The sequence below is a fragment of the Ranitomeya variabilis genome, chromosome 6 (assembly GCF_051348905.1).
Source record: "Ranitomeya variabilis isolate aRanVar5 chromosome 6, aRanVar5.hap1, whole genome shotgun sequence".
Taxonomy (NCBI): Eukaryota; Metazoa; Chordata; class Amphibia; order Anura; family Dendrobatidae; genus Ranitomeya; species Ranitomeya variabilis.
The window spans coordinates 7,663,710-7,690,699 of NC_135237.1; the positions used below are offsets into that span (position 1 = coordinate 7,663,710).

Below are 26,990 nucleotides of genomic sequence, written 5' to 3' on the forward strand. Positions count from 1 at the left end.
CATGGTACAGATCTCTGGTATCACACCCATCATCTATCGCACGGTGTACCCCGCACACATCACATACATACTACAGATCTCTGGTATCACACCCATCATCTATCGCACGGTGTACTCCGCACACATCACATACATGGTACAGATCTCTGGTATCACACCCATCATCTATCGCACGGTGTACTCCGCACACATCACATACATGGTACATATCTCTGGTATCACACCCATCATGTATCGCACGGTGCACTCCGCACACATCACATACATGGTACAGATCTCTGGGATCACACCCATCATCTATCGCACGGTGTACTCCGCACTCATCACATACATGGTACAGATCTCTGGTGTCACACCCATCATCTATCGCACGGTGTACCCCGCACACATCACATACATGGTACAGATCTCTGGTATCACACCCATCATCTATCGCACGGTGCACTCCGCACACATCACATACATGATACAGATCTCTGGTATCACACCCATCATCTATCGCACGGTGTACCCCGCACACATCACATACATGGTACATATCTCTGGTATCACACCCATCATCTATCGCACGGTGCACTCCGCACACATCACATACATGATACAGATCTCTGGTATCACACCCATCATCTATCGCACCGTGTACTCCGCACACATCACATACATGGTACAGATCTCTGGTATCACACCCATCATCTATCGCACGGTGTACTCCGCACACATCACATACATGGTACAGATCTCTGGTATCACACCCATCATCTATCGCACGGTGCACTCCGCACACATCACATACATCGTACAGATCTCTGGTATCACACCCATCTATCGCACGGTGCACTCCGCACACATCACATACATGGTACAGATCTCTGGTATCACACCCATCATCTATCGCACGGTGCACTCTGCACACATCACATACATGGTACAGATCTCTGGTATCACACCCATCATCTATCGCACGGTGTACTCCGCACACATCACATACATGGTACATATCTCTGGTATCACACCCATCATGTATCGCACGGTGCACTCCGCACACATCACATACATGGTACAGATCTCTGGGATCACACCCATCATCTATCGCACGGTGTACTCCGCACACATCACATTCATGGTACAGATCTCTGGTATCACACCCATCATCTATCGCACGGTGCACTCCGCACACGTCACATACATGGTACAGATCTCTGGTATCACACCCATCATCTATCGCACGGTGTACTCCGCACACATCACATGTATCACCCACATCGTCCATGTCTCCAGTATCACACCCGTCACATATCGCAGCTCTCACTGATACTCGCTTTCCTGCCTTCTCCCTCCAGGGCCTCGTACTCGGAGCTGGACGTCCGCGACTACCTGTGGCAGATCCTGAGCGCGGTGGAGTTCCTGCATGACCGGCAGATCCTGCACCTGGACCTGAGGGCGGAGAACATGGTGGTCACCGAGCACAAGCTGCTGAAGCTCTTGGACTTTGGAAACGCCCAGTACTACTGCCCTGAAAAAGTGATCACCCCCCAGAGATACACAGACTTCCTGGAGACCATGGGTACAAAAATGGGACTGCGCACACGGGGAGAGAACGGGTAATGGGGCATCATAACTGTTGGCGGAGGTCAGAGGTCGTGCTTAGAGGCAACATTAACTTTCAGGTTAAGGGTCAGAGGTCAGGAGGGTTCAGCTTTACAGCTAGAGCTCAGAGTTAGGAATCTTCTTAAAGGGCTAGTCTGGGACTATTCTTACCTACATTTATTTTTTGAGCTAAAATATAATTTTTGCACTTGGGTTTGAAAAGAAATGTTTCAGCGTTTCTGTGTACAGCTGTTGAGCTGTCGGATGAAACCGCAGAACCCTCAGTGAGCTCCTTCTGCCGGGCTTACGATCAGGTGAGACTCTGGTCTGTTCTCTCAGCTGATTTATGGCCACAGACAACATCAAAGATGGAAGTGTCAGGAACTGTGGAAATAAAGCTCATTAAAAAATGATTTTAGCCACAAATACATGAATTTAAGAAAAAAAAGTCCTCAAAGGTGAACGAGCCCTTTAAGATCTCAGATCAAAGTCGGGTTTGGGTTCAGAGGTCGGGTCAGTCTGTGGCCTGAGGTCGGGTTTGGGTTCACAGATCGGGTCAGTCTGTGGCCTGAGGTTGTGTTTGGGTTCACAGGTCAGGTCAGTCTCTGGCCTGAGGTCGTGTTTGGGTTCAGAGGTCGGGTCAGTCTGTGGCCTGAGGTCGGGTTTGGGTTCACAGATTGGGTCAGTCTCTGGCCTGAGGTCGTGTTTGGGTTCAGAGGTCAGGTCAGTCTCTGGCCTGAGGTCTTGTTTGGGTTCAGATGTCGGGTCAGTCTCTGGCCTGAGGTCTTGTTTGGGTTCAGAGGTTGGGTCAGTCTCTGGCCTGAGGTCGGGTTTGGGTTCACAGGTCGGGTCAGTCTGTGGCCTGAGGTCGGGTTTGGGATGACAGGTCGGGTCAGTCTCTTGCCTGAGGTCGTGTTTGGGTTCAGAGATCGGGTCAGTCTCTAGCCTGAGGTCGTGTTTGGGTTCAGAGGTCGGGTCAGTCTCTGGCCTGAAGTCGGGTTTGGGTTCACAGGTCGGGTCAGTCTCTGGCCTGAGGTCGTGTTTGGGTTCACAGGTCGGGTCAGTCTGTGGCCTGAGGTCGTGTTTGGGTTCAGAGGTCGGGTCAGTCTCTGGCCTGAGGTCTTGTTTGGGTTCAGATGTCGGGTCAGTCTCTGGCCTGAGGTCTTGTTTGGGTTCAGAGGTTGGGTCAGTCTCTGGCCTGAGGTCGGGTTTGGGTTCACAGGTCAGGTCAGTCTGTGGCCTGAGGTCGGGTTTGGGATGACAGGTCGGGTCAGTCTGTGGCCTGAGGTCGTGTTTGGGTTCAGAGGTCGGGTCAGTCTCTGGCCTGAGGTCGTGTTTGGGTTCAGAGGTCGGGTCAGTCTCTGGCCTGAGGTCGTGTTTGGGTTCAGAGGTCGGGTCAGTCTCTGGCCTGAAGTCGGGTTTGGGTTCACAGGTCGGGTCAGTCTCTGGCCTGAGGTCGTGTTTGGGTTCTCAGGTCGGGTCAGTCTGTGGCCTGAGGTCGGGTTTGGGTTCACAGGTCGGGTCAGTCTCTGGCCTGAGGTCGGGTTTGGGTTCAGAGGTCGGGTCAGTCTCTGGCCTGAGGTCGGGCTTGGGTTCACAGGTCGGGTCAGTCTCTGGCCTGAGGTCATGTTTGGGTTCAGAGGTCGGGTCAGTCTCTGGCCTGAGGTCGTGTTTGGGTTCAGAGGTCGGGTCAGTCTCTGGCCTGAGGTCTTGTTTGGGTTCAGAGGTCGGGTCAGTCTCTGGCCTGAGGTCTTGTTTGGGTTCAGAGGTCGGGTCAGTCTCTGGCCTGAGGTCGGGTTTGGGTTCACAGGTCGGGTCAGTCTGTGGCCTGAGGTCGTGTTTGGGTTCACAGGTCGGGTCAGTCTCTGGCCTGAGGTCTTGTTTGGGTTCAGAGGTCGGGTCAGTCTCTGGCCTGAGGTCTTGTTTGGGTTCAGAGGTCGGGTCAGTCTCTGGCCTGAAGTCGGGTTTGGGTTCACAGGTCGGGTCAGTCTCTGGCCTGAGGTCGGGTTTGGGTTCACAGGTCGGGTCAGTCTCTGGCCTGAAGTCGGGTTTGGGTTCACAGGTCGGGTCATTCTCTGGCCTGAGGTCGTGTTTGGGTTCAGAGGTCGGGTCAGTCTCTGGCTTGAGGTCGGGTTTGGGTTCACAGGTCGGGTCAGTCTGTGGCCTGAGGTCGTGTTTGGGTTCACAGGTCGGGTCAGTCTCTGGCCTGAGGTCTTGTTTGGGTTCAGAGGTCGGGTCAGTCTCTGGCCTGAGGTCTTGTTTGGGTTCAGAGGTCGGGTCAGTCTCTGGCCTGAGGTCGGGTTTGTGTTCACAGGTCGGGTCAGTCTGTGGCCTGAGGTCGGGTTTAGGTTCACAGGTCGGGTCAGTCTTTGGCCTGAGGTCGGGTTTGGGTTCACAGGTCGGGTCAGTTTGTGGCCTGAGGTCGGGTTTGGGTTCACAGGTCGGGTCAGTCTGTGGCCTGAGGTTGGGTTCACAGGTCGGGTCAGTCTCTGGCCTCAAGTCGGGTTTGGGTTTACAGGTCGGGTCAGTCTCTGGCCTGAGGTCAGGTCAGTCCCTGGCCTGAGTTTGTGTTTGGGTTCAGAGGTCGGGTCAGTATCTGGCCTGAAGTCGAGTTTGGGTTCAGACGTCGGGTCAGTCTCTGGCCTGAGGTCGGGTTTGGGTTCACAGGTCGGGTCAGTCTCTGGCCTGAGGTCGGGTTTGGGTTCACAGGTTGGGTCAGTCTGTGGCCTGAGATCGTGTTTGGGTTCACAGGTCGGGTCAGTCTCTGGCCTGAGGTCATGTTTGGGTTCAGAGGTCGGGTCAGTCTCTGGCCTGAGGTCGTTTGGGTTCAGAGGTCGGGTCAGTGTCTGGCCTGAGGTCTTGTTTGGGTTCAGAGGTCGGGTCAGTCTCTGGCCTGAGGTTGGGTTTGGGTTCAGAGGTCGGGTCAGTCTCTGGCCTGAGGTCGGGTTTGGGTTCACAGGTCGGGTCAGTCTGTGGCCTGAGGTTGGGTTCACAGGTCGGGTCAGTCTCTGGCCTGAGGTCGGGTTTGGGTTCAGAGGTCGGGTCAGTATCTGGCCTGAAGTCAGGCTTGGGTTCAAACGTCGGGTCAGTCTCTGGCCTGAGGTCGGGTTTGGGTTCAGACGTCGGGTCAGTCTGTGGCCTGAGGTCGGGTTTAGGTTCACAGGTCGGGTCAGTCTTTGGCCTGAGGTCGGGTTTGGGTTCACAGGTCGGGTCAGTTTGTGGCCTGAGGTCGGGTTTGGGTTCACAGGTCGGGTCAGTCTGTGGCCTGAGGTTGGGTTCACAGGTCGGGTCAGTCTCTGGCCTCAAGTCAGGTTTTGGTTTACAGGTCGGGTCAGTCTCTGGCCTGAGGTCGGGTTTGGGTTCAGAGGTCGGGTCAGTCCCTGGCCTGAGTTTGTGTTTGGGTTCTGAGGTCGGGTCAGTATCTGGCCTGAAGTCGGGTTTGGGTTCAGACGTCGGGTCAGTCTCTGGCCTGAGGTCGGGTTTGGGTTCATAGGTCGGGTCAGTGTCTGGCCTGAGGACGGATTTGGGTTCACAGGTCGGGTCAGTCTCTGGCCTAAGGTCGGGTTTTGGTTCAGAGTTCGGGTCAGTCTCTGGCCTGAGGTCGGGTTTGGGTTCACAGGTCGGGTCAGTCTCTGGCCTGAGGTCGTGTTTGGGTTCATAGGTCGGGTCAGTCTCTGGCCTGAGGTCGGGTTTGGGTTCACAGGTCGGGTCAGTCTGTGGCCTGAGGTCGTGTTTGGGTTCACAGGTCGGGTCAGTCTCTGGCCTGAGGTCGTTTGGGTTCAGAGGTCGGGTCAGTGTCTGGCCTGATGTCGGGTTTGGGTTCACAGGTCGGGTCAGTCTGTGGCCTGAGGTTGGGTTCACAGGTCGGGTCAGTCTCTGGCCTGAGGTCGGGTTTGGGTTCAGAGGTCGGGTCAGTCCCTGGCCTGAGTTTGTGTTTGGGTTCAGAGGTCGGGTCAGTATCTGGCCTGAGGTCGGGTTTGGGTTCAGACATCGAGTCAGTCTCTGGCCTGAGGTCGGGTTTGGGTTCACAGGTCGGGTCAGTGTCTGGCCTGAGGTCGGATTTGGGTTCACAGGTCGGGTCAGTCTCTGGCCTAAGGACGGGTTTGGGTTCAGAGCTCGGGTCAGTCTCTGGCCTGAGGTCGTGTTTTGGTTCAGAGGTCGGGTCAGTCTCTAGCTTAGGTTCCTGGTTGGAATCACATGGGAAGTTTCGGCTTTGTCCTTTACCTATTGTGTCTTGTCCTCAGCTCCGGAGCTGCTGGAGGGGCAGGGGGCCGCACCGCCCACCGACATCTGGGCAGTGGGGATCACCGCGTTTATCATGTGAGTGTTACTACATACCACCCCGGTTTAAGGACTACAATTCCCATAATGCAGAGCAACAGAACATGCTTCATACACATACAGCATCAGCCAAGGACGGCAACAGAATCCTGGAGTCTCACTGCAGCTCTGGAGGTGACTGGAAGATAAGACCTGATGTAATAGCAGAATAGTGACTGCAGCTCTGGGGGTGACTGGAGGATAAGACACGATGTAACAGCAGAATAGTGACTGCAGCTCTGGAGGTGACTGGAGGATAAGACACGATGTAACAGCAGAATAGTGAGTGCAGCTCTGGAGGATAAGACACGATGTAACAGCAGAATAGTGACTGCAGCTCTGGAGGTGACTGGAGGATAAGACATGATGGAATAGCAGAATAGTGAGTGCAGCTCTGGAGGTGATTGGAGGGTGTATAGTTCCCATGTACACCCATGTGTCTGGAGTCTGAGGTGAGACGTGTATACACTGCACCTAGACGCTCCCCATATACAGCATTCCTACTGCTGTGGCCGGTAATAAGGGACGATAGTCTGATCACACAGGATCCTTTCTTGCAGGCTGAGTGCGGATCTTCCCTTCTGCTCGGAGTCGGGGCTGGAGTCAGAGATAAAGAAGGGACTGGTCAGATTTGGTCGCTGTTACGCCGGGTTGTCGGGAGGAGCCGTCCGCTTCCTGCAGAGCACCTTATGGGCAAACCCCTGGTATGAGCCTGACCCTGTCCTCCCCATTCACCTCCGCTGGACATGATGATATTATCCATGAAGGGCTTGTCCTAGCAGCAGCACAATGATGAGGGATCAGTGATTAGTCCCTTAGATCTTGTCCTGCCAAGCGCCTGACAGCCGCCCTCTCTGGCCACTGTAATACGGGGGCTTATTGGTGAACATCAGGAGAGATCCGAGAGCGGGGATCACAGTCCGGACATCGGAGCGGAGAAGTGATAATAAAGGAGGGGATGACTGGTGGCAACTATATCACAACCGTGAGCGGGAAACTGGATGACCAATGACTGAAGCAGACTTCAATTTCACCCCAGGTCGGAGGACAGTAGGTCACGTCTCACCAAGGACTCATTCTATGAGGATCTGTCCAAAGGGCGAGAAACAAATGTAAGGTTGTTGGATTTGTTTATCTCCAGGTCGAATTTATTCAGCCATTGAGTGGAAAGTCTGCTGAAGAGAGGGGTCTGTTCTGTAATCCTTCTTTGTGGAGTCAGACCTGCACTGTGACTAGATCTTCATAGATGGCCTGGGACATTATATTAGGGACTCGCCAACCTCCAGACTGTGAGGTTGAATCTCTTCAGGTCCTGGCACAGTTAAGTGCACCAAGACATTGACTCGGTGGAGACTCCAGTAACACCCTCAATTCATCTGAATAATTGGCAAAAGCATGTCCCCTTGGTGGCATGGACAGGAGACAGATGGGTTCAGTGTGTCACCATCTGCAATTAAGTCCTCCAGACGGTGATCCGGCACACGAAGGATTTCACACTTTGCTGCTTCAGGGGAATATCTGTGGTGCCATACTTGGACATTAGCTGCTAAACGCTTGCTCTGAAGACCTCTTATTGCATTTTTGGCCATCTACTCCAGTGCTTGATCTTGATAAGAATTTGGGAAAAGTTGTGGTCATTCCATGTAGAAGTATGTTCTTTAGCTTTGACATAAGCCGCCATGACATGTTCCCCATTCCTCCCACTCGGCAGCAGAGGACCTGAGATTCCAGGTGAGCAGCTGCAGTTCTTTGGTTCTTATGGCGCGCTTGTCCTCCACAGATGCTCAGCTATTCTTTGAGGTTTTCTGTGAAGCAAGAAAATGGGAATGTGAAGGTAGACGTCACAGAAGTCCAGAGAGGTCATGAAATTCTGGATCTCATGGTCTCCATCCTGAATCTGATATTGATCTTCCATTTAGTGAAGGCTCAGAGGCCTGGGGTGGGGAGAGCCAAGACCTTCAGTTCTAGATATTGTGGAATGGAGTCTTCATGCTTGTCCTAATGTAAAGAGCGGTGCTGAGAAATCTGCGCAGTAGTCCGACTGGCCGATATTCAGAACTGAAGACAAGATCACACTTTGCAGCTCAGAAGAGCGTTTGACTTTCCGGTGTCAGGCGATGGGTTTTAATGCATGAGCCGGCCATCTAATGTGCATGGCTCCTTCCGACTCTTCACCGACAGAAGGCTCTAGGCTCCATAGATGTGGACACTTGATAATCCCCAACCTGATGGATGTCACTCCTTTCTCAGCTTTTTTCTCAGCTAAGTGGTCAGCAGCCAGTGGTCACCATGATTTTGCAGCGGCTGGGAGCTGCAGACACCAACGATAAGACTTTCCCTATAGAAGAGACAACTCATTGCTGCAGACGTTCTTGGACATACGATTGGCCGATCTCATACAGATGGTTCACCAGAGATGTGACGTAGATGTCAACCGCAGCACGTTATATTCCTCACTATCCGGTGCAGAAAATCGCAACCTAAACACGTCCTTTCGTGGTCGCTGAAGACATAAGAATAATCCAATGTTCCGTGATTATCTCTCCTCTAGACCCGACATGTCCTGGGAGAACAGCGTATTATAAGTAGAAATATGCATTTCTGTCGGGCTGTGAACACTACAAGTGTCTGAGAATAGAAATCTGTATTGTGAAATCCTTAACAAAATTCCAGGAAGGTGCAAGGGGCCGTCTGTGGTGCAACGTGGAGGAAAGTCATCGCACCTGGTCTCAGAACAAACCATGAAGGGTTATTTCTGTTCCACCCAATTCCACATCGGGAGGTGAGCAAGGCAGGAGCTGCCACATCTACTGCAACCTGCCAGGACGCGCCGCCACATCTACTGCAACCTACCAGTACGCGCCGCCACATCTCCTTCAACCTGCCAGGACGTGCCTCCATGTCTACTGTAACCAGCCAGGACACGCCGCCACGTCTACTGCAACCTGCCAGGACGCACCGCCACATCTACTGCAACCTGTCAGGACGTGCCTCCACGTCTACTGCAACCAGCCAGGACGCGCCGCTACGTCTACTGCAACCTGCTAGGACGCGCCGCCACGTCTACTGCAACCTGCCAGGATGCGCCGCCACGTCTACTGCAACCTGCCAGGACGCGCCGCCACGTTTACTGCAACCTGCCAGGACGCGCCGCCATGTCTTCTGCAACCTCCCATTCGGATTAACCCTTTATTGGTGTTCACAGACTGCTTTGCATAAGCGGAGGCTGCGCAGAGGCAGATCACGGTGTGGAAGCTGCAGAGCACACAGCTCCATCAGGACTGGTGGGTGAGGAGCCATGTCTATGAATCTGCATTAGAAAAGGCAGGAGATATTTCAGCTGCAATGTCCACCAGTGGATGTGGCAACCTCTTCCTTGCTGAGCCTCGCTATAACACTATTATTGTGCTGCTTATAGGGCGATCCATTTTGGTATCACTCTGTGTCACACGTTACCTCCCTGTACTCCATCTCCCCCGTTGCATCAGTGCTTACAGTAACATCATGTTTTTCTTCTGCTTTGTCAACTCCAGGGGTCGGCCATCTGCCTCTGACTGTCTGAAGATGCCATGGTTGCAGGAGGCTGGACTGGCCACGTCACAGGAACCACCGGTCTTATTTCCCAGTGTGACCCTGAGGAGCTTCCTGCAGGAGAGGAGGAGGCGCGAGGCGGCAGCGCAGAAGATGCAGTGACCTCTAGAGTCTTCCTGAAGAAAGCCGCCACACCAGGAAGAGCCAGCAGCACAACACCCCATGTACAACACCCCATGTACTGCGCTCCTTTATGTCACATCTCAGGACAGGAGGCTCCTGCCATTGTTTGTGCTTCCTTCTCTCCTATAACTGCCTCTCTTGTCTGTTAGGGAGTCTGTGCAGGGGCTGGGCGAATCTGAGCTGCACCCCACTCCATTGTTGGTCAGTCATAGCCCTTGGGACTGTAACACAAGCAGCGGCCATAGTCATAGGTTAGGGTTTACACGGTAGGCAAAGCCCTCAGATCCATGGTTTATGCAGCAGCCATAGCCCTCAGGTCCATGGTACGTTCAGCAGCCATAGCCCTCAGGTCCATGGTTCATGCAGCAGCCATAGCCCTCAGGTCCATGGGTTGTTCAGCAGCCATAGCCCTCAGGTCCATGATTTGTTCAGCAGCCATAGCCCTCAGGTCCATGGTTTGTTCAGCAGCCATAGCCCTCAGGTCCATGGTTCGTTCAGCAGCCACAGCCCTCAGGTCCATGGTTCGTTCAGCAGCCATAGCCCTCAGGTCCATGGTTCGTTCAGCAGCCATAGCCCTCAGGTCCATGGTTCGTTCAGCAGCCATAGCCTCAGGTCCATGGTACGTTCAGCAGCCATAGCCCTCAGGTCCATGGTTCGTTCAGCAGCCATAGCCCTCAGGTCCATGGTTCGTTCAGCAGCCATAGCCCTCAGGTCCATGGTTCGTTCAGCAGCCATAGCCCTCAGGTCCATGGTTCGTTCAGCAGCCATAGCCTCAGGTCCATGGTACGTTCAGCAGCCATAGCCCTCAGGTCCATGGTTCGTTCAGCAGCCATAGCCTCAGGTCCATGGTACGTTCAGCAGTCATAGCCCTCAGGTTCATGTTTTTTTTAGCAGCCATAGCGCTCAGGTCCATGGTCTGTTCAGCAGCCATAGCTCTCAGGTCCATGGTACGTTCAGCAGCCATAGCCCTCAGGTCCATGGTACGTTCAGCAGCCATAGCCCTCAGATCCATGGTTTGTTCAGCAGTCATAGCCCTCAGGTCCATGGTTCGTTCAGCAGCCATAGCCCTCAGGTCCATGGTTCGTTCAGCAGCCATAGCCCTCAGGTCCATGGTTCGTTCAGCAGCCATAGCCCTCAGATCCATGGTTTGTTCAGCAGCCATAGTCCTCAGGTCCATGGTTCGTTCAGCAGCCATAGCCCTCAGGTCCATGGTTCGTTCAGCAGCCATAGCCCTCAGATCCATGGTTTGTTCAGCAGTCATAGCCCTCAGGTCCATGGTTCGTTCAGCAGCCATAGCCCTCAGGTCCATGGTTCGTTCAGCAGCCATAGCCCTCAGGTCCATGGTTCGTTCAGCAGCCATAGCCCTCAGATCCATGGTTTGTTCAGCAGTCATAGCCCTCAGGTCCTAGTTCATGTGGTGGCCATAGCTTCCGGAACTGTGGTACGTGCAGCTCTCCAGTGTGCAGTGTTCTCATACAGCCATTATAGAAATACTTGTAGGACGTGACAATTCCAGTGTGCAGTTTCTGTGTGAACATTTACTAACCACCATGTTGGAGAACATGACGTGTGTCCTGGCGGATCCAGCCGATCTTGGAGTGGATGGCTTTATGCCACTTCAGGCTTCACCCACTTCATCGGCTGACAGTTGCTTCGTACCGTTTTCCAGCAGTTTTTAGAATTATTATTGTCTTTTTTGTTTATTTAGAGCTAAGGGAACAGAGTTTATCTCCTGTCACTTAAAATCACATTTATAACCGGATTATTGTTGTCAGATTTGTCTGTTTGAACTTTTTTCAATAAAGTTTTAAGTAATTTGGCAATTGGATGATGGTTTATTAGTGAAAAAGTTATGAGAACTGTGAGTATCAGTCATATTTCATTTTTTCACACCTGCAGGAGGTCAGTCAGTTACACTGTGACAGGGAGGAGGGAGAGGAAGCTGCAGTCCATGTGTTTGTGCTTCTCATGCTGTGAGAGGCAGGAGGGGGTGAAGCTGCAGTTCTACTGCCTCAACCTGTGTTTGTGGTTCTATCCATAAACAGAGAGATGATGAGGGAACACTTAACTAATTTACATGAATTTTCATCTCCAAATCCAAATAAATTACATCCTAGGGAACTGAAAGTATTAGCAGAGAAAATTGCAGAACCACTAGCGAGAATCTTTGCAAAATCCTGGAAAACAGAATAAGTCCCAGAAGATTGGAGAAGGGCAAATGTTGTCCCTATCTTCCAAAAAGGAAAGAAGATGGAGCCAGCAAATTACAAGCCAGTGAGCCTTACTTCTATACCAGGAAATATCTTTGAACAAATTATTACACAGCATGTATGCAAGTACTTGGATAAGAATACAGTAAATAATAGAGAGCCAGCATGGGTTTGTAGCAAACAAGTCATGCCATGCTAATGTAATTTCCTTCAACGACGAAATCACAGACTGGGTGGATCAGGAAAATGTGGTAGATATAGTATATCTCGACTTCAGCAAAGCATTTGATAAAATATCTAATACTATCCTTATTGAAAATATGACCAAGTGTGGGATTGACAAGGCTACGGTTAGGTGTTCTCATAACTGGCTCATTGATTGTACTCAAAGAGTGGTAATAAATGGCTGCACATCTAATTGGAAGAGGGTTTGAAGTGGGGACCACAAGGTTCTGTCCTGGCCCCAGTGTTACAAGTGGGGACCACAATGCTCTGTCCTGGCCCCAGTGTTACATGTGGGGTACCACAAGGCTCTGTCCTGGCCCCAGTGTTACAAGTGGGGTACCACAAGGCTCTGTCCTGGCCCCAGTGTTACAAGTGGGGTACCACAATGCTCTGTCCTGGCCCCAGTGTTACAAGTGGGGTACCACAAGGCTCTGTCCTGGCCCCAGTGTTACAAGTAGGGACCACAAGGTTCTGTCCTGGCCCCAGTGTTGTTCAACATTTTTATAAATGATCTAGATAAGGGAACTGAAGGTCAACTCATCACATTTGCAGGCGATGCAAAGCTAGGAGGGATAGCTAATACTAGAGAAGACAGAGAAAGGTTTCAGAAGGATCTAGAGAAGCTTGAACAGTGAGCAGCGACTAATAGATTGGTATTTAACAGGGAGAAATGCAAGATTCTACATCTGGACAAGAAAAACAAAAAATACATCTACAGAATGGGAGGAATAGAAGTAAGCAACAGCACGTGTGAAAAAGACTTGGGTATACTAATAGATCACAGACTACACAGGAGTCAACAGTGTAATGTAGCAGCAATGAAAGGCAAACCCCTCTACTCCTTGGTCAGGCCTCATCTGGATATGGTGTCCAGTTCTAGGCTCATTTTAAAAAACACATTGAAAAACTTGAGAAAGTTTAGAGAAGAGCGACCAGGATGGTGAGCGGACTGCAAATTATGTCCTACGAGGAATGGTTAAAGGATCAGGGAATGTCTAGATTGTAAGAAAGTAGACTGAGAGGAGACATAATAGCTGTCTCCAAATATCTGAAGGGTCATCAGAGTGTGGAGGAATCATCATTATTCTCATTTACACATGGAAACAAGAGAAGCAATGGAAGGAAACTGAAAGGGCGGATATACAGATTAGATATTAGAAAAAACTCTTTGCCAGTGAGGGTGATCAATGAGTGCAACAGGCAGCCACGAGAGGTGGTGAGTAGTGATGAAGCGAGCATACTCGTTACTTGGTTTTCCCAAGCATGCTTGGGTGATCGAGTATTTGTAAGTGCTCGGAGATTTAGTTTTTGTCTCCGTAGCTGCATGATTTGCAGCTGCTAGACAGCCTGAATACATGTGGGGATTCCCTCACAAACAGGCAACCTCCTGTATTCAGGCTGGCTAGCAGCCGCAAATCATGCAGCTACAGAGACAAACTAAATCTCCGAGCACATCCAAATACTCGGAGATCACCCAAGCATGCTCGGGAAATCTCGAGTAACAAGTATACTTGTTACTTAATGCCACCGAGGATCATTAGAGCGTTGCCCAGCCCATCTGTCCATGAACGGCCCATCTGCCCACGAGAGCACAGCCCCTCTGTCCATGGGGCACCGCCCATCTACTTACGGGGCACGGTCCATCTGTCCACGGGGCCCAGCTCATCTACTCATGGGGGCACGGCCCATCTGTCCAAGCGGGCATGACCCATCTGTCCAAGGGGGCATGGCCCATCTGCCCACGGGAGCACAGCCCCTCTTGTCCACGACCTATCTGCCCACGGGGCACCGCCCATCTGCCCACAGGGACCCGGCCCATCTGCTCATGGGGGCACAGCTCCTCTGTCCATGACTCATCTGCTCATGGGGGCACGGCCCATCTGCCCGCGGGGGCATGACCCATGTGTCCAAGTGGGCACAGCCAATCTGCCCATGGGGGCACGGCCCATCTGCCCACAGTGTCGGCCTGTCTGTCCATGGCCTTTCTACCCACGGCCCGTCCCGCTCACATACGAGCCACATCTGAATTCAACAGATTCACTTACATTTGGCCAATAAATGTGCGCTGAATTTCTACACACCGTCATGGCAATTTTGCTGGATTCCTAGGAGATGAATGATATATAGATTTCATTTGGAGAATCTTAATTTTTTTTGTAAACTTTGAAAATTTTTTTTTTTTTTAAACTTTTTTTTTTCCAAGTTTCTCTTGTCTTCAGCCATGAGTATGGCGGCTCTGCTGTACCAGCGCACGTTACGGTGGTGCAGATGGACGGCGGACTCTGCAGAATAATTTTGCCTATGTTCAACAAGCGGTACAGAGACCACACAGAGTATAATCCTTGTGTAAATATTTTATTAAAGGCAAATACACTTGCACACATGAAAAATACAACAGAAAGCTAAAAAAACTACTGGATACCACAATCCACAGGGACCCTGTAACCAGCATGTGACAATGCCTGAATAATGCTCAAACCTCTAAAAAGAATGACCTATAATATACAGCTGTGCCATGCATATGCTAGTTCGATTTTAGTAGCGTCTTTTGACAGAAAACAATGCCACGTGCAACATACCCATAGTGGGCTATTTGTCACAGCTGAAAGTCAGCTAGCAAGCAATAAAAAGGTGAGCAATACTTACAAAGGTATAAACAGAGGTAGTGAGCAGGCACAGTGCTGGAAACAAAAGGTCCCCGCCGCCCCAACGCACGTTTCGTTTTCACTTCTTCAGGAGGCGTGCATGGGGGAGCGGGTTCCGGCTATTTAAACTAGTCTAAACCAATGGTGAGCTCAGGCGCATATAGCGCAGGTGGAACACGTCCCGCAAAATGATCAGCGCTAAGCCAGTCAAACTCATCCGGTTAGTAACCATAAAATGAGCCGCATACAACTTCCACATGAGCGGCGCATGCGCCGTCTCCAGGACACCCAGCGGATCCTCATAGAAGCGGAGGTGGAGCACAGACCGGCGAGCGCCGTCAGAAGTGACGGCGGTCACATGACGCGCTCCAAATACCGCCCCCACAAGGGTCCAGGAGTCATCGAAGACAACGCATGCGCACAGGGAAGCAAGAATAAGATGTAAGCATATGAAGCGCACAGGCATCGTATTTCATAAATATAAGACAGCATAAAAACTGTGTAAGAAGAATCATCTTAATACACATAATGACATCAAGAAAACCTACTAAGAGGCGCATTAAAGTATACGAACTGCCGTAAATATATACAATATATCAAGAATAATATATTACATTAAATAAGACACAATATTATATCTAACAACAACCAATGACATAAGGTAAAACAAACATAGAGACATATTGTTGATACTGAGTAGCCAAAAAAAGGTGTAATAAAACAAAACAAAATTAATAAATCACAAAATAGTAATAAGAACCAAATTAACATGAATGACACTGTGTACAGTGCGTTTACATATAAAGCAAGAACATGTATCCAACCTCTGGTAAAAAGTACCACCATAAATATATATATATACCCACATGAATACATAAATAAATAAATACGTGCACATTCCAATTAAATACTCACATAGAACAATATAATGCCAATAATAAGTTTAAAAATAGTGCCTATGCCATGACTGTCAAGCAGCTTACATATTAATAGCCACAGACACGCTAAAGATATATTAAAAATACAAAAAAAAAAAAAAAAATACAAAAAAAATGATGCACATCACAAATGTGAATAAACATAGCAAAATTATACCGTGGAAGTGCAAAAAATGCTGAAAAGAATGAATAATAAATAAATAAATAAATGTGTGTGTACAGACACAAGGTTAGGCTAGTGATGATGTGAGGGAAAACAAAATGTGATGACGTCCAGAAGGACGTATACCACAAAGGTGTAAATCTAAATGGATAAAATTAATAAAAATATGTGTGCAAAGTGAACAAAAGATGTGAATATTAAATATATGTGTATACATATGCATCAATATACTGCAACAAATACAAGTAAATGTTAAAACAAATAACATAGCGATGCGTTGATAGCGGTAGCTGGTTCTTAAACTCCATATGCAGGACTTTTCCCACTGATCTAGTAGTCAATTGAGACGTAACTGTACTTCACCAATGTTCTAAAGATGGAAGATACATCAATTGGCCAAAACTGTAATATTTAAAACAAGAATTAAAAACAAGAATATGTACACTGGAAACCCCAACCACCCCCTAAAAAACGTGGATGATGTTACTTATAAAAAGGACCCGAACCCGAAATTTTCATTAAGCCCAACCGGGGTAACCGTGTTGAGTCGGTATATCCACCGGCTTTCAACCTTTGCAAGGGCTTTAAACAAATCACCACCACGGGGACCCAATGAGACTTGGTCAATAGCTTTAATTTTGAGCTTGTTTGCATTGCATTCATGATGTGTATAAAAGTGCCTAGCAAGAGTTTTAAGGGTTTTGGGATCAACATTCTTTACAGTCTTGGCCCGTTCAATGTCCCGAACGTGTTCCCTTGTTCTCAGTTTTAATTCGCGCGTTGTCATTCCAATATACACTTTGTCACAAGGACATTGTGCATGATAAATCACGCCTTTGGAAGCGCAGGTAAGCTGATGGCGAATTTTAAAAACACGGCCAACCTGAGGGTTAGAAAATTCCTTGCTTTTTGTGTGGTTCTGACAGCCTTTACAAAAGGTACATGGAAAGAACCCATTAATGGGTTCATTCATGGCCTTCTTTTTGTCCTTAGGCGAATAGTGGCTGTGAACAAGCAAGTCACGGAGGTTATTAGACCTTTTAGCTGTAATCATGGGTCTATCTGGGAGGACCTTTTTTAGAATCGGGTCAGACTTCAATACAGCCCAATGTTTCTTAATTATTTGGGTGAATTCATGCCATTGGCTGTTGAACGGGGTAATTAATCTCACCTGAGAGTCATAATTTTTCTTAGATGTAGTCTGATATAAAAGCTCATCTCGAGAGGTTGAGCAGGCTCTCTTGTAACCAGTACGGATCTGTCTATGACTGTATCCTCGTTCTCTGAAGCGCTGGTATAAGTCATGTGCCTGATCTCGGAACTTTTCTTGACTAGAACAGATCCGTTTAATCCGTAGATGTTGCCCGATGGGAATCCCCTTGATGGTAGATTGACGATGAGATGAACTCGCATGTAAGAGTGTGTTAGTCGCTGTAGGTTTTCGATACACATTCGTCTCAATAAATCCTTGGGAAGAAACACAGACATCCAAATCCAAGAAATTGACTTGGCGGCCATGAGAAAAGGTCAATCTAATGTTGAGGTCATTAGTATTGAGGCCTGCCATGAAGTCATTAAGCTGTTCAATTGTCCCCTCCCAAACGAAAAATACATCATCAATATAGCGAATCCAGTGGTGCACCTTGTCAATGTGCACCACTGGATCGCTAAGGAAAATGCCCCTCTCCCAGGCACCCAAAAACAAATTAGCATAGGACGGAGCACAGGCAGCCCCCATTGCAGTCCCCTGAAGCTGGAGGTAAATCTGGTCAGAAAACATAAAACAATTGTGTGTGAGGATGTAACGAAGCAGCTGTAAAATAAAATCAGCCAAACCTCCTTCAAAACCTCCAGCCTCAAGGAACCAAGAGACTGCCCTAAGTCCGTCCTGGTGCTTAATGGACGTATACAGACTCTCGATATCTGCTGTAACGAGAATGCTATCATCATGTATAACGAGCCCATCAAAACTGCGCAGAGCAGCCGTGGTATCCTGGATGAACGATGGAAGGGTATGTACCAATGGTTTAAGATAGAAATCTACAACCTTACATGCCAATTCACACAGTCCCTCATTCCCAGACACAATTGGTCGCCCAGGTGGATTAAGGGGGTCCTTGTGGACTTTGGGAATGAGGTACAGGGTTGGCATCCTAGGCTTAACAAGGGCAATTGCATCCATAAGTTTCTTAGGGATGGTGCCGGCCTCAAAAGCATGTGTAACAATTGTCACTAATTCTTGCTGAAACTCAGTCAGCGGATTGTAATACAGTTTCTTGTAACAAGCCTTATCTGTCAACAGTTTTTGGGCCTGTTTTTCATACAATTTATTGGGCCAGATGACAACATTGCCTCCTTTGTCAGCTTGTTTAATTGTTACATCAGACCATTTTTGTATCTCTATTATTGTTTCATTAATTTGGGGGTCCTTATTAAACTTCTTATTAGTACATAATTTTTCAACATCACCAGATACCATCTTAACAAAAACATCAATTGCTGGGCATGTACTCAAAGGAGGAAAGTTTTTGGATTTTGAATACAGATGAGTAGGAAAACCGCTTACCGGAGTTGAATTTTGCTCATCCAGCAGAGATTCCAACATATCCACCACCTGTTGATCATCAGCCACGTCAATCTGGGAATCTGATGTAGATTTCTCAAAGTGTCTTTTTAGGACCAATTTCCGGGCGAAAAGATGAACGTCTTTTATCGCCGTGAAGGCATCTAGAGATTTAGCGGGGGAGAAAGTTAAACCTCGCTGCAGGAGATCCTCCTGCTTCGGGGTAAGTATGTGATCAGACAAATTGATTACCTGAGGTTGTCTACTCTTAGATCCCTGATATTGCCTGGGAGGGCCCTGATTGGTCCATTTTCCACCAAACCTGGTCTTCATATTAAATGGTCTAGGTGTGTCACATTCCTGCATAGAGGCTTGACTTGAGAGCGAAGTAACAGACGTGACAGATGAACTTCTTGAAGATTGGAATTTGTCCTCCTTCCTATACTGCCACTTAAAAATTCTTTTTACTTCATAATCATTGAAGTCACGCTCATATTTCTTAGTCTTGGTTTCACATACGTCTTTTTCCCATTTTTCCATATCTCTGGATACCTCAAGAAAGAACTGATCCATTTGTTCCTTAGAAAATTCATTGGTCATCTGAGCACCGCCCATCTACTTACGGGGGCACGGTCCATCTGTCCACGGGGCCCAGCTCATCTACTCATGGGGGCACGGCCCATCTGTCCAAGCGGGCATGACCCATCTGTCCAAGGGGGCATGGCCCATCTGCCCACGGGAGCACAGCCCCTCTTGTCCACGACCTATCTGCCCACGGGGCACCGCCCATCTGCCCACAGGGACCCGGCCCATCTGCTCATGGGGGCACAGCTCCTCTGTCCATGACTCATCTGCTCATGGGGGCACGGCCCATCTGCCCGCGGGGGCATGACCCATGTGTCCAAGTGGGCACAGCCAATCTGCCCATGGGGGCACGGCCCATCTGCCCACAGTGTCGGCCCGTCTGTCCATGGCCTTTCTACCCACGGCTCGTCCCGCTCACATACGAGCCACATCTGAATTCAACAGATTCACTTACATTTGGCCAATAAATGTGCGCTGAATTTCTACACACCGTCATGGCAATTTTGCTGGATTCCTAGGAGATGAATGATATATAGATTTCATTTGGAGAATCTTAATTTTTTTTGTAAACTTTGAAATTTTTTTTTTTTTTTAAACTTTTTTTTTTCCAAGTTTCTCTTGTCTTCAGCCATGAGTATGGCGGCTCTGCTGTACCAGCGCACGTTACGGTGGTGCAGATGGACGGCGGACTCTGCAGAATAATTTTGCCGCAGGATTACCAAACCCCAGTGGAATCGTGATCCAGTGATATCCGCCTGTGGCTGCACTACATCAGAGCGATCATGGTCCTGCACGTGTTATGGCGATCACCGCACAGCGAACACTCACACTTATCCTGCAGGAGCCTCCAAGAAGCCTTGGGCCCACTCCACAAAGCCTTGGGCCCAGCTTAGTTTGGACATCTCATCTCTCCCATCCATACGGACGCTATGGCAGATGGGAGCTGGATGTGCGTCACCCAGAGCCGCTCTGGGAGGAGGACAGATTTCTGGTCTGGTAGTAATCACCACCAAGTCTGATGGCAGTAGATCTTAGGAGCTCCCAAAAGCCCAACCACAGGCAAAATGCACCTTCTATCAGCATCAGGACCCCTGAAAAGTTCTTCTTGTATAATCAATATCATCCAATCTAGAAACATTATAAATCAATGGTTTCTACCATGACCAACCGCCTGGAATAGATGGCCAATCACTAACGCCAAAAGCGGTACAGACTTACATTTATAGGTGGCAGAACACAGAGACTTGCAGCCCCCAGAGGAAGCCCAGGAGAAACGTACGTTGGGGCTGCAGGCTGAGCCGGTTCACACAGGCATAATATGGGGAATCTTACTGTAGTTGCACACGCTTGATATATCCGTCAATGTTTGATTTCATACAGTGTGTGCATACCTCTATCCATAAAACAGAGTGAGTGCAGTGCTTGGTTTGCCCATTATTAGCGTCTTGGGATGACCTTCATAGTGGAGATATTTATGTATTATACGCACGGGCACTTTACATTTTTCTCGATATATCTATGGCTTCAATATTTGGTAATGGCTGTGTGAGGTTTGGAAGCTACATATCATCCGTTCTTCACAGTTGTGAGACTCCGCTCACCGTAGCCGGTTATATGCAGTGGACCTGCAGCCACGGACACCAGTTTTTCTCTCTACATGACCGGTTTTAATTGTCATAGTTTGTATGTCAGCCTGTCTGTTGCAGATTAATAATAATTTTTGTGAGATATATATTTTGTGGACATTAGCTTCATGCTTAATGTAGGATTTAAAGTCCTTCTTGTAGATGTAGTATGGCACATTCCTGCAGAGAGGGAGCCTGCGGCTGCCTGCCCGGGACTGAGCCTCACGATGGGCTACAAAAGCTGCCAGATCTCGTGGAACATGCACCACATGGATTTACTAACCTGGAATGGAAATGCACAGATGTATGCCTCCTCTTAGTGTCCAAAAACATGAAAGATGGGGAAAAAGAAAATATTTCTGTCGTCCTATGATCCAAGCCACCACTAAGTACAGAAGGCGGCCAAGAAGGCCCGAGCCCCAAAAAAAGGAAACCATTTTTTTATGTATGCAGTGCCCAGTGAATGACGAGCAGCCTCTCCGGACGTCTGAGGGACCCACACATGGCAGCGTCCTCCCCACAGAGGCCAAGTGAGGACCAAAAACCTCCACGGGCAAGTGGCAAACATACAAGCACTTTCCTGGTTAGCAGAAAATACATCTTAAAATGTAAATATTTCTACCTGCAATATTCAAAGTTCTGAGAAGTCACAGATGATAGAAGGTCCATCTGATGTCTGATAAAGATGTCTGAAACATCTGCTCCTCAAAGGGCGACGATGATCGAATCCTGGATCTGGAACTCCTGTGAAGTTATCTCAAATACCTTCCTCACCCCAAGAAGACGGTCCCTTTCTACAGACAGATCCAGGTCAGATATACGAGTACATGGCAGCACCTTGAGGAACTGGTAGAAGCAGAAGAGAAAGATGTGACTGAACCCATTATAAAGCAGGAAACGGGGCCACAATTATTAGATATGGGATCAGATATGGCCCCAGGGGAAGAGTAACGCTGCAGGCAGTGATGGGGCCTGACAAAGCAACAATTCAGAAACAAATGATATACCTCAGGAGAAAGATGAGATGGGGGAAAAATATTTTGTCCGTTTGCAGATGCGATGGACAGACACGAAATATTGTCAGAGAGACATCCTAATATACGCTTATTGGGAACTGTAAATGACGCGTGTCGGGAACAATTAGCTGCAGGGAGCAGGAGTTGGTTCAGGCTTGTAAGACTCCGGGCGTGATGCCTTACCAGAGAGCAGGGGAGGGGAAAGCAGCCATCGCTCACTCTACAGATGGCCGGGAATTATCTCTTCCTTCCACCCCAGGACGTTGGCATCCAGTCTCTGGCCGGAATCCTTTATCTGCTAATTGATTTGCCTGGAGACACAACTTCAGTTTTCTTAATGGACACTACGCAGCCAAGTACATTATACATGCAAATATTGTTTTCTCCGAAGGTTTCATTCTACATATTCCACTGTGATTGAGTTAGAATATGCCTTCTTTTCCATGCCCCTCGCCCAGACTGACGGTATTTGTATGCTGTTGTCCATGGCTAAAAACAGTATAAATGGACGGTGCAAACACAAGATGCCCAAAATTCACCAACAATGTATGAGATGCAATGTCCTCGGCTTTGCAAAAATGGACTCCCCTATCCTTGGAGGTTTTGTCGCTTCCGTATGTTCCGGATGATTCGTTGCTTTCCTGATCAAATCTCAAGTCAGGTGTCGTGTACCTCCTTTCTGTTTCCTAGCAGAACATGGATGTACGGCCTCAGCAGAAGGTAGTCTTCTCTGGACACTGCCGGCCGGCGGCCACAAGGCACCAATCATCTCACAGTGGAAAGGAAGGTCACAATACAGCAGCTTCAGTTACCCCAAAACATTACACGACTCAGAACCTTTCTGGTGTCATCTTGCCGGCCATGGACACAATCTGCCTCCCACCTCGTGCAGCCCCTGTATGACTGTCCGACTACACAACCCCCTCCCATATCAGCCCAGAAGTTGAACAAATCTTTACTCCCTAAAGCTCTCGATTACCTCTGCCCTAGTTCTTGGTTTATCCATCTATACTAAACCATTTTCTTTGTTCTTCACGGAGATGACCAGCCATGTCCCTTCATTACTTGCCCAAAAACACGGACAACAGCCGAGACCTGTGGGTCATTATTCAGCCAGACAGGACCCCGTCACCAGGGATGAACCCTCGTGTCAGAGACATTTCTGCAGTTTATCCTTGAAAAAGACACAGGAATAGTTCTTGATTACAAGTTTGCACGATGTTCATGGTTTTCTCCATCAGGTACAACCTGGACATATTTACTTGGACTAGAAACTTTGACTTCAATGTGCCCATCTGACGCCCCCAAATGTACAATGCAGCTTTTAATCCAGATACATTCCGGCCACTGGATACAAAAGTGAGGAAAGCTGCGGACGGCGACTTGTTTCCCTTAACAGATGAGGACAGATCGGACATGCTTAGACCTCATGAATGGTCTGCTCTGATACAGCAGGGTCTGATTATGCCTCAGACGAGTACAGTTCTAGAGCAGATTTTGCATTTTTTTGTGAATGGATCCAGATACCAAGACGCTGGTCGATTCTACACTGGATATACTGTGGTCACGCGACAGGAGGTATTAAAAGCTGAATTACTCCTTCTCAACTGTTAGCACAGATGAAGGCACTCAATGAGGTAAGAGTATCACACGGTAAGACGGCCAATGTCTATGTAGACGGGATGTCTCAAATGTCACGAGAAACCCTTAAAACCACAAAGAGTACTGGCCCTGATGGAAGTTCTCCTGTTACCTACCAAGCTTGGCATAGTGAAGATAAAGCTCACACCCGATACAGATGAAGCCAGAGGAAATGCTTGCCCAGAGGAGGCCACCAAGGAAGCAGTGAAGAGGTCGAGAGTCTGGTACCAGTACAGACCAGAACCTCAGTGGCACCTGTCACTTCCGACATTCTTAAATCCCTACAGGAGTGGAAGACTGAAGAAGGTCTTTGGAAAAAGGGAGGTAAGGCTTTGCCTGCCACAAGCTCTCTACTCCATGATGGCGCAGGTAACCCATGGACTAACATTTTGTCAAACAGCTGTGTGCACTTTGGTAAACAAAGTACGGCTGGTGTCACGGTTCAGAACCCCGGTACACCTAGTCTTGTATGAAATCATTCTTGAGGAGAAGTATATTCATGGCACCCTCCACAGAAATCTTCATCCAAGATTTACGTATATTTACCTAACGAGCATTCAGGATATATACGGGAAACAGATGTGCAGTAGCAGCTGTTTTTACGTAAAGACCTTGCAGAAACTCAGCCCTCGTCTGCTCTACTGTATCCAGGAATTGCGACTATATACCACTACCAAAACTAGGGGTATATGAGGTTGTGCTTGTCTGTGTTTATGTCTTTTCAGGTTGGCCTGAGGCATATTTGGAGAAGGAAGATAATGCTAAGGTTACTGCTAGTGATGATAGAATATACTCGTTACTCGACATTTCCCAGCACGCTCGGGTGGCCTTCGAGTATTTTTTAGTGCTCGGAGATTTAGTTTTTCTTGCCGCAGCTGAATGATTTACATCTGTTAGCCAGCATAAGTACATGTGGGGATTGCCTGGTTGCTAGGGAACCCCCACATGTACTTATGCTGGCTAACAGATGTAAATCATTCAGCTGCGGCAAGAAAAATAAAAACTCCGAGCACTAAAAAAACACTGAGGACCCCCGAGCGTGCTCGAGAAATCTCGAGTAACGAGTATATTCTTTCATCACTAATTACTGCTCAAAACCTCATGAAGTAGGTGACCCTGAATCAGTATGAGGAGAACATGAGCTCAAGCTTGGAGACAGGGTGGTCCTACAAAGTCATGTGATTAAGAGCCGTGAGCCAAGATTCAATGCCTTTCCAGGTTCCCCTAACCACTGAAACTTTGGTACAGCTTTAGGGGAAACCCACCTGGATAGAAGCAGCCGCTGCAAAGAGCCACACGACCAGCAGAATGATGGTCTCAACTAATTGGAGTCACTGACCAACACACTATAGAGATAGACTATGTTACAGCAAGAGGTCCTACATGTGGTCACTATATCGAATGGTTACAGGAACACAAAGCAAAGACTACAAGAGAAGGTGGAGGTGTCAGATATAGTGACCACATGTAGGACCTATCGAATTGTTACAGGAACATGATGCAAAGACTACAAGAGAAGGCGGAGGTGTCAGCTAGGTCCTACATGTCACTATATCGAATGGTTACAGGAACACAAAGCAAAGACTACAAGAGAAGGCGGAGGTGTCAGATAGGTCCTCCATGTGGTCACTATATCGAATGGTTACAGGAGCACGATGCAAAGACTACAAGAGAAGGCGGAGGTGTCAGATAGGTCCTCCATGTGGTCACTATATCGAATGGTTACAGGAACACGATGCAAAGACTACAAGAGAAGGTGGAGGTGTCAGATAGGTCCTACATGTGGTCACTATATCGAATGGTTACAGGAACACAAAGCAAAGACTACAAGAGAAGGTGGAGGTGTCAGATATCGTGACCACATGTAGGACCTATCGAATGGTTACAGGAACACAAAGCAAAGACTACAAGAGAAGGTGGAGGTGTCAGATATCGTGACCACATGTAGGACCTATCGAATGGTTACAGGAACACAAAGCAAAGACTACAAGAGAAGGTGGAGGTGTCAGATATCGTGACCACATGTAGGACCTATCGAATGGTTACAGGAATATGATGCAAAGACTACAAGAGAAGGTGGAGGTGTCAGAAAAGGCGTGAGGGTGATCCCTTAAAGTGAGATCTATATGATTGCTTGTACCTGACCAAATATAAGCTGAGTGCGCGCTTAGAGGCTCAGAATGTATCAGATACACACTTCCTCTCTCAGCAAAGGCTTACACACAACTGCTTTATTCTTCTGAACAAAGGAAGATACTAGAAACAGGAAATTGGGGAGGTCGCACAACTTCTGAATAGTTAGTGTCACTCTGGTTCATTCCAACTTCACTTCCATATATGGTATTCAGTCCAATGTCCAGTGACTTCTTCACATTCGAAAAATTCCTTCCCATGTGCCGCTGATCAGGAAATAGACTCCATCTTGCTACACCATATCTGAACTGACTTATATAAGGTTTAATAATTGATTTCATTAGCCATTTTCTCCTTCACAGGCGGAGGTGTCAGCTAGGTCCTACATGTGGTTACAGGAACACAAAGCAAAGACTACAAGAGAAGGCGGAGGTGTCAGCTAGGTCCTACATGTGGTCACTATATCGAATGGTTACAGGAACACGATGCAAAGACTACAAGAGAAGGCGGAGGTGTCAGCTAGGTCCTACATGTGGTCACTATATCGAATGGTTACAGGAACACGATGCAAAGACTACAAGAGAAGGTGGAGGTGTCAGATAGGTCCTACATGTGGTCACTGGTTACAGGAACACAAAGCAAAGACTCACAGTGGGAGAAACATTCTCTTTCCTGAACCTGCCAAATGGTTCATGGGTGTAAGCCAAAAGTTCTCCGGGAACATGTATACATGTAGCAGCCGATATTGTGCCGTCTGTTGGTACAAGTGGCTGTAAAAGCGCTAATCCGTGTTCTACCCCAAATAATCAGGCCCATGTGTAAGAGAAGCCTCGTCAAAGAACCCCTGGTTGTATATTACGGACCCCAGAGGGGAGATCCATTGTTGTGGATTGTGAGTACTCGCTTTGGGAACTGAGGTGAAGCAGGTAGGAAAGACCCGAGGACGAGGGCCGCATGCTCGAGCTAATTACCCATAATGGCCACAGAAGGGGATGTGAGAGGACTCCATCTTGTCTCATCATTCCTGACCCACAGCGATCACATAACACTGCTGGACGGAGACGTCTCACATTTCTCTTCCCGCCCTGAATTCCTATCAGCTACATCTTGTAAACTTTCGGCCTTTTCTGCTCCTGGAGACCCCTCGTACCTGTGGCCTCCGGGGGCTGCAGAAAGTCACATTAACCCTCGCCATACTCTCCTCCCAGACTGGTGCGGATCTCCGACATGACACGTGTCCACTGATTGGCTGCAGTGGTCAAGGGACATGGCAGGAGACCAGCAGAGGATACAGCACAGAGTGCGGAGCAGCGGCGCCCGTCTGGGAGGCAAGGACAGATTTATGCAGGACCCTGGAGCTCCTGCTCACACAGCTGGGAGTCTGTTACAATGAATCAGTGCAATGAGGCAGCAGGCACCAGACAGACAACACTTTATGACACAATTAAAAGGACATCACGTGTTCTGCAGCCACAGACGATCGGCAGACACCACCGAGGATCAGGAAAATAGCGACTGGTCACTTATGGCAGAAACCATCTTATATTATTCCCGTGACTGCGGCGGCACACATCAGCGCCAATGATTCTGCCACTGAGGGAGGAGCCTTGTGATGGGCGGAGCCT

The 26,990-nt window shown here is 48.6% G+C and overlaps 2 protein-coding genes across 2 annotated transcripts in view; one reads left to right on the forward strand and one right to left on the reverse strand.

Annotated features, from left to right (window-relative positions):
* Positions 1-11,444, forward strand: part of OBSCN (obscurin, cytoskeletal calmodulin and titin-interacting RhoGEF) — an 860,705-nt gene extending 849,261 nt beyond the window's left edge. Inside the window, exons 111-114 of the mRNA XM_077269354.1 lie at positions 1,341-1,564; positions 5,832-5,907; positions 6,468-6,611; positions 9,441-11,444. Coding sequence (XP_077125469.1) covers positions 1,341-1,564; positions 5,832-5,907; positions 6,468-6,611; positions 9,441-9,600 — 604 coding nt within the window. The 3' untranslated portion in view covers positions 9,601-11,444. The remainder of the gene's footprint in view (positions 1-1,340; positions 1,565-5,831; positions 5,908-6,467; positions 6,612-9,440) is intronic.
* A 2,952-nt stretch (positions 11,445-14,396) lies between these two features.
* LOC143781279 (uncharacterized) lies at positions 14,397-19,128 on the reverse strand. The gene is made up of 2 exons (XM_077267788.1): positions 16,974-19,128; positions 14,397-16,204 (listed from the first exon to the last, which is right to left on the reverse strand). Exons 1-2 carry the CDS (start codon positions 18,978-18,980, stop codon positions 16,133-16,135), a joined length of 2,079 nt encoding a protein of 692 aa, XP_077123903.1. The 5' UTR covers positions 18,981-19,128; the 3' UTR covers positions 14,397-16,132.
* Between the last annotated feature and the right edge of the window lie 7,862 nt (positions 19,129-26,990).

Excerpts from the sequence above, each read along its gene's own strand:
- LOC143781279 (XM_077267788.1), bottom strand. The coding sequence starts at position 18,980 with ATGGGCGGTGCTCAGATGACCAATGAATTTTCTAAGGAACAAATGGAT. Across the intron at positions 16,205-16,973 it reads AGAAAAATTATGACTCTCAG|TTTTGGCCAATTGATGTATC; the intron begins GTGAGATTAATT and ends TAAATATTACAG.